This window comes from Humulus lupulus, chromosome 9 (assembly GCF_963169125.1).
Source record: "Humulus lupulus chromosome 9, drHumLupu1.1, whole genome shotgun sequence".
Classification (NCBI taxonomy): Eukaryota; Viridiplantae; Streptophyta; class Magnoliopsida; order Rosales; family Cannabaceae; genus Humulus; species Humulus lupulus.
Genome location: NC_084801.1, coordinates 165,746,259 through 165,753,950, shown reverse-complemented (window position 1 = coordinate 165,753,950; position 7,692 = coordinate 165,746,259). Strand labels below are relative to the sequence as shown.

Here is a 7,692-nt window from a genome sequence, read left to right as displayed (position 1 = left end):
AGAATTTACAGTGTTGTTATTAATTTTCTCTTATATTTATTCTTATTTTGAGATAAAATAAAATTCAAAATTATAATTAGATTTTTTATTATTAAAATTATTATTTTTAATTGAGAGTATACTAAATCATTTTTAGAAGGTTTTTGAAAAAAATTTAAAAAAAATTAGTAATAAAAATTTAGAAAGGGATGAGAAGAAGAAAAAACATTAGCAAAATTACACTTATGTCTAATTTTTATTTTTTTAATATTGATAAACTAATTGTATATTAGTAATGTACTAAATGTGTTAACAGTGTATAAAAAAATATATAATTTTATTGTTTCACAACTATCAATGATATTTGTGTAAATTTATTTATAGAGAAAATTATCTATAAAAAATTACTTAATTAAGTAAAAAATGTGAGGAAAAAATCAAAATACTACATTGATATTTATGCACTAATAATGAGTATTCTCAACGTACATAATTAAATAGCGCAACATGTACGTTGGTTGCTGGTAGAATTGTCACTCAATTGGAATATTTTAAATCGTGTGACCGAAAAAAAAAATTTGAATAGTATACACTCAAAAATTGATTGGAAATTATATTAGCCAGTAACAAATTCCAAAAGAGGAAGAGTCGTTGCTTTGAATTTTCTTTTTAACTTGTTGGAGCAATTAGAATTAGAAGCTGCACAAAAGTCATCGAGAATAATCATAAAATAAATAAATTTATATAAAATCAAAATCGAACATCCAACTCAGACGAACGTTATAATAATATTGTGGGAAACGATAAAAAACAAAAAACGCGGTTTTCCTTGACGGCGCATCTATGCTGACCAAACTCAAATGGTTATATGCCATCGTTTTCAACTCATAACTCTTCTTCTTCATCGCTTCATCTTCTTCTTTCTTGTACTACCTTCATTTTATACTTTCGGTTTTGCTGTACCAAACCTAACTATTCGTCTTGGTCGGCCACGATTTGTAACCATATACATAATACAGAAGAAAGGAGCATGTTCTTCAGCCTTGACCCACCTTGAAAACACCCTTTCTTTCAATTCAATAGCCCATTTTTTTTAATCTTGCCTTTCCGATGAGAATTCATCAGTTTTCATGGCTTTTCTTCATACCCTTTTGCTTGATATTACTTGGTGTGGATCTAGACGCCGTTTCTGGTCAATGCCTTAGTGATCAGAAATCTTTGTTGCTTCAACTGAAGGACAACCTTATATTCAACGCCAATAAATCGACGAAGTTGGTCACATGGAGTCAAAATTCAGATTGCAGTGCTTGGAAAGGTGTAACTTTGGATAGTGAGGGACGTGTCACCGGTCTTAGCTTGAGCAATGAGCGGATCTCTGATGGAATCCCCAATTCAAGCCTCTTCAGATTGCAACATCTGAAGAGCCTGGATTTATCGTTGAATAATTTCAACTCTACGATCCCAGATGAGATTGGTAACCTCTCAACTCTACGTTATCTAAATTTGTCGAATGCTGGCTTTGTTGGGCAAGTCCCGATTACCATATCACACTTGACAAATTTGGTCACTCTTGATATCTCCACTCTATTACTATTAAGCATTTCATCGCTGAAACTAGAGAACCCAGATTTGGGGATGTTGGTTCAGAACCTTTCCAAGCTCGAAGAGTTATATCTTGATGGTGTGAATATATCAGCACCTGGGACTGAGTGGTGCAAAGCCTTGGCATCTTCTGTGCGTAAAGTGCGAGTCTTGAGCTTGTCAAACTGTCATCTTTCCGGCCCTCTTGATGAATCGCTTGAGAATCTTCACTCTTTGTCAGTGATTCGCCTGAATGATAATAATTTGTCTGCTATGGTTCCGCAATGGTTTGCGGATTTCTCAAATTTGACTTCCTTGGCTCTTGTCTCTTGCGGATTGTTTGGAAATTTTCCTGAAAAGATTTTCCAGGTGGCAACACTGCAGAATATTGTCCTAGCAGGCAATCCGTACCTTCAAGGCTTTTTGCCAGAGTTTCCCCAAAATAATTCTCTTCAGAGACTAGTGCTCAGTTCAAGTAATTTTTCAGGACAGTTACCAACATCTATTGGTAACCTTTGGAACTTGTCCAGGTTAGACTTATCCAATTGCAATTTCAGCCGAGAACTTCCAAATTCAATGGGAAAACTAAGCCAACTGGTGTACTTGGATTTATCTTTTAACAAATTGACCGGTCCAATCCCATCTTTCAATCTGGCCAAGAACCTGACGCAAATAAATCTATCTTATAATATGATAACTGGCGAAATTCCATCCACTCACTGGGAAGGCCTTCTAAAGCTGGTTAATATCGACTTGAGGCATAATTCTGTTGGTGGGACCATTCCCATTGCATTGTTTGCACTTCCATCAGTGCAGAAGATTCTGCTTTCCTTCAACAATTTTACAGGTCAAGTTCCTGAGTTTCGAGCTCATAGTTCCTCAATGTTGGATACTCTTGATTTGAGCAGCAATAATCTAGAAGGGCAACTTCCAAAGTCCATCTTCGAACTCGGAAGACTTAAAATTCTATTATTGTCCTCTAACAAATTCAACGGCACCATGCAATTCGATGTGATTCAGAAACTGAGAAATCTTACTTCACTAGACCTTTCTTACAACAAGTTGTCAGTCAATGTAAGCGGTAAAAATTCTACAATGCTTTCCTTTCCACAAATTACCACATTGAAACTTGCCTCGTGTGAACTAACTACATTTCCTGATCTGAAGAAACAATCAAATTTAGTCTATTTGGACCTCTCGGACAACCAACTTCACGAGGAGATACCTAATTGGATTTGGAAACTTGGCAATGGGAATCTTCTCCATCTAAATCTTTCCTACAATCAACTGATGAGCCTGCAGGAACCTTATACTCCTCCTACTAGTCTCTCTGTCCTTGACCTACATTTCAATCAGCTTCATGGGAAGATTCCCCGTCTACCACCAGCTTGTACCTATATAGATTTCTCTAGCAATAACTTTACTTCCTCAATTCCTACAGACATTGGTAATCATCTTAATATCACTATATTCCTCTCTGTTTCAAACAACAATCTTACTGGTATTGTGCCAAAATCCATCTGTAATGCAGCCTACCTTCAAGTGCTTGACTTGTCTTACAATAATTTAAGCAGTGAAATACCTAAATGTCTGTCTGTTATGAGTCAGACTCTTGGTGTACTGAATATTCGAGAAAACAACTTCACAGGCTCAATTCCTGATGCCTTTCCGTTTAATTGTTCTTTAGAGACCCTAGATCTCAATGGGAATTCGATAGAAGGGAAGATTCCAGACTCTCTATTCTCTTGCACCAGATTAGAGGTATTGGACCTCGGGAACAATAATATGAGTGGTGATTTTCCATGCCGGTTGAAGAACATATCCACATTAAGAGTACTTGTGCTACGATCCAACAGATTTAAGGGGCACATTGGATGCCAAAATTTCTCTGGAAATTGGGTTAATCTTCAAATTGTCGACTTAGCTCACAACAACTTTAGTGGTAATCTATCCGGACAATGCTTAAAAAGATGGAAAGCAATGTTGGCTGATGACTCTATGCTCAAACACTTGCGATTTGAATTTCTAGAATTCAGTGCATCACGATATTATCAAGATGCAGTGACAGTTACCTTCAAAGGTCTAGAGATGAAGGTGCAGAAGATCCTTACTGTCTTCACTTCCATTGACCTATCTTGCAACCATCTTGTTGGATCAATACCAGAGCAAGTGGGACAACTTCGAGGACTCTATTTCCTCAACTTGTCCAACAACGCTCTCACAGGCACAATCCCTTCAACTATTGGGGACTTGCAACAACTGGAATCCTTAGACCTCTCCAATAACAACCTAAATGGATTAATTCCATCCTCACTCGCAAGCCTTACCTTCCTTTCACTCCTGAACCTTTCTTTCAATGATCTGACTGGGAGGATTCCACTTGGCACTCAAATTCAAACATTTCCACCAAATTCCTTCATTGGAAATAAAGCTCTATGTGGTATACCTCTGAATAACTGCCCGTCCCGCAACGCAGAAGATACTGTTCTATCAGTAGTCCGGAGCACTGAGTTTGAGTGGCAATCTATTTACGCAGGAATCGGGTTTGGGGTAGGAGGAGGAGTAGTTTTTGCTCTGCTAATGTTCTGGGACGAAGGTAAAACCTGGCTGGAGGACAGCATTGATAAGATTCTTCTAGTGATTCTTCCTATGATGGGATATACTTACAAAGCTCGCCATGAATGGGATGATGAAGATGAAGAAGATGCAGAATACTTGGGCTCAGATTTTGACGAAGACCCTGAAGAGGATGAAATGGAATTGAAAGAATCGCAGGGTCCGTACTGTGTTTTCTGTTCAAAACTAGATATCAGTAGAAAGATGGTCATTCATGACCCCGGTTGTACATGTCATTCACCACCCATTTCTTCTTCCTCCTCATTTTCTTCCTCTTCATCCTCAGGCTCCACATAAAATTTCAAATATTTCTTCTTCTTTTTGACATTCTTTATTTCCTTTAACATCTCTTCCGGTTTCTTGTTTTGTAATTTGTATATATAGATAAGTACATAATCGTAAAACCCTGATAAGAGCAGGGTTGAGAAGAAGACTATACCTCAATATGCAACTTTCCAATATCTGTGTTTTAAGGTATTCTGTTCTGCTTTCTCCTCTAATCGAATTAAACATTGGCTATCTTGCTCATGTCAACTGCAAATAAAAAACAGACTAAATCATGTTGGCGCTCTTTCACGCAATATTTCAAACAATCGGAATGCTAACTACAGTACCCACCAAAATTAAGGTTCGTGTGAATCAAAAGTAGAATATTTTGATATAAGAAGGTCCCCTCGTTTTCTCAAAATCTTATCCACGGCTAATCTTTATAACAGTGAAATTAGAGTTGAAAAAACATTTTAACATTTCTTAAAGGGAATTTTAAAAAATATATGATTTTTATTTCATTATTAAATGAAAAAACAAACTATGGGAAACACACTTACAAGCCGACTAAATATAGAAGCTAAATTTAAAACCAAAACACATCAGCCAAAGAGGGGTATTGTTGTAAAATTAGCATTTCACTCATCTATCAAACTCCCGTCACACAAACTCTTTCTCTCTCCAAACCCATCCACACAAACTCATTCTCTCTCCAAAACCCAGCCGCACCATCCCCTCCAGCTTCGCCCGGCGCAATCCCCTCTGGCGACCCTAACCGCGACCCCATCCAGCACCAGCGCCGTCTGTTCAAGAGCCTCAACCGTTCGAGACCCCAACTCCACCCGAGCCCCACCATCCGAACCCAGGTGCGAATTTGCACCGCCTCTGCGGTGTAACTCCGAACCCATCCCCACGACAACCCACACCTAGACGCGAACCACCCTCCTCATCTCCATCTCCATCGTCGATCCCGAGATCCATCGCCACCCCTCTACAACTCGACCTCGAACCCTGCACTCCAAGTCGAAAACCAAGAACCCGAAAGCTCCACCCTAGCCTTGTCGCACCCAGGCGAGTCCCAACCCCGGCAGTAGGCCATTTTCACATCTTAATTTTTTTCTATTTTCGAGGTGATGCAAGGAGGTGGTAGGAATGGAGGGTAGGCAATGAGACGCAGGCAGTGGCTAGGGTTCTTGATGAGGGAAGATAAGAAGATGGGATAGAGAGAAAGGGGGTGGATCTATTTTTTTCTTTTCTATCTTTAGGTCTGTGATAACTGGTTACCTTCTCGTTCTTTTTGTAAATAATTCTGGGGGTAATTGGTTACCTTTTTGTTCTTTGTGTGTATATTTCTGGTGGTAACTGGTTACCTTTACGTTCTGATGTGTGTATATTTATGGGTTTTTTATGGTAACTGGTTATCTATGTTACTAAAATTATAGTTATTTCTTCTACTTTTTATAATGAAGTGTTCTTCCTCTTTTTCCTTCATATTTGATGTTTCTTTTCATATTTAATATGAGTAACTCGTCACCCATCTTATGACAGAAGGTTACTCATCTTAGGATAACTGGTTACCCCTTCTGACACTTGTTATTTATCCCAGCTCTAGGATTTTTTTTACATAACTGTCAAAAATCAATCAAGTAACTAGTTACCTTACCCATGATGTAACGCCCTAATTTCTCATAATATTATCGAGAACACAACGTTGAATCATTAACATAAATATTTTTCATTTATTTAAGAAAAATCATAATAAGTAAAGGGATCCCATGTCTTTACAAAAATAAAATAAGGTTTTTTAGCAAAATGAATTGAGCAACATTTGAATAAAAAGAAAACTTAAAAGAAAATGCTTTGTAAATAAAGTCATAGGCTCGTTGATCATTCCTCGACTATATGGTCTCCATGAATACATCACTATGCTCTTAGGTCCCACTCGCCACTGAGATTTCTATCCTCAATTGTCTACACAATAACATAATAAGGAATGAGCTTCTGAGCCCAGTAAAGAAAATACAAACAAAACTCATATAACAAGTAATCATAACAGACATATCATAAATCATAAAAAAAAAAGTTCTTAATACCTTAAACATAATCATAATCTAGATCTTAACCATAGGTCATAAGAGTTCGTAGTTATAGATCATAATCATAATCATATGTCATAGTCATAGGTCATAGTTATAGGTCATTATAAGAAAAAAAAGTAAGTGTTTACACAAGGGTGGCAATTAAGCCTCAGACATAAGTATGTCATACAATTTTGGCAACCGAGCCTACTGGACATCAACTTAGATCTGTCATACATTTCTGAACACCTTAGGTCCAGCCACACTTATCTTTTTATTGTACCTAAAATGTTATGGTCATACATATCACAAATTAGGTCATAAACTAAAATACCTAGTTTTCCTTACCTTGATTGTGGAAGAAGAAAAGAAAAGAGATTGCTTTTGCTATAGAGAATCGTCCAAAACCTTTATATATAACATAAAAATATTTAAGATTAGAAATTTATAATAAACTAAACTTCCAACAACTCTAAACCTTATAAAGTCGTACCTCCACCCTAGAATCAAAAGATCGAATTTCCGAGCCTTTTGTTAATGCCTATCTCCAACACTACACCAAGAGCTTGGATACTTGGGATATTTTCGACTATATATTGGCTTGATAGGGTTTAGTGTTTCGGCTATAGAGTTTAAAATGGATATAGTGTTTTGAGTCTTTTTAGAGAAAATAGAAGAAAAAGAATTCCCGAGCACTATAAAGGCTATAGTGGTTCGGCTATATGGTGCGTTTATGGGGCAAAAAGATGAGAGCTTTTGGAAGTAATGAATTTAAAAAATGAGAGGCTTGAAAGCTTTGTTTGCGTGTGAAAAATGTGAAGGTGAATGAATCTATTTATAGGCTTAAAACCCAACTCCTTTCCTTGATTCTCTCCAACTCCATTCAACACATTTTCAAAATTCAAAATCTCCTTCCTTAATAGTAGTTTCGGCTAGCCCATCTTCCTACATATTCAAAAATACTAACTTGATGCCACACATACTCACTTGTAACCATAAATAGTCAAAGTCCTAACTAGCTTACCCAAAGAGTCTCACACGTCTACACCTAGCATATTCAAATTCAAAAGCTTTCAAATGGTTTCAACCATCACCAACTTAGTCATTTAGTTCAAGCTTAGCGTGACACCTATCATATAAACTCCAAATGAGTAAAAAATCTAGCTTATTT

At 37.0% G+C, this 7,692-nt stretch overlaps 1 protein-coding gene across 2 annotated transcripts; it reads left to right on the top strand.

The window, feature by feature from the left end:
• The first annotated feature begins 799 nt into the window (after positions 1-799).
• On the top strand, positions 800-4,653 carry LOC133800950 (receptor-like protein 54). 2 transcript variants are annotated; one of them, XM_062239062.1, is made up of 2 exons: positions 800-2,318; positions 2,466-4,653. In XM_062239062.1, exons 1-2 carry the CDS (start codon positions 1,090-1,092, stop codon positions 4,471-4,473), a joined length of 3,237 nt encoding a protein of 1,078 aa, XP_062095046.1. In that variant the 5' UTR covers positions 800-1,089; the 3' UTR covers positions 4,474-4,653. The 2 variants fall into 2 exon arrangements, with proteins under 2 accessions (XP_062095046.1, XP_062095045.1); XM_062239061.1 differs by having other exon boundaries at positions 800-4,653.
• Positions 4,654-7,692: the final 3,039 nt, after the last annotated feature.

Bases quoted from the DNA above. Each gene is read 5' to 3' on its own strand.
- LOC133800950 (XM_062239061.1), top strand. From the start codon at position 1,090: ATGAGAATTCATCAGTTTTCATGGCTTTTCTTCATACCCTTTTGCTTG.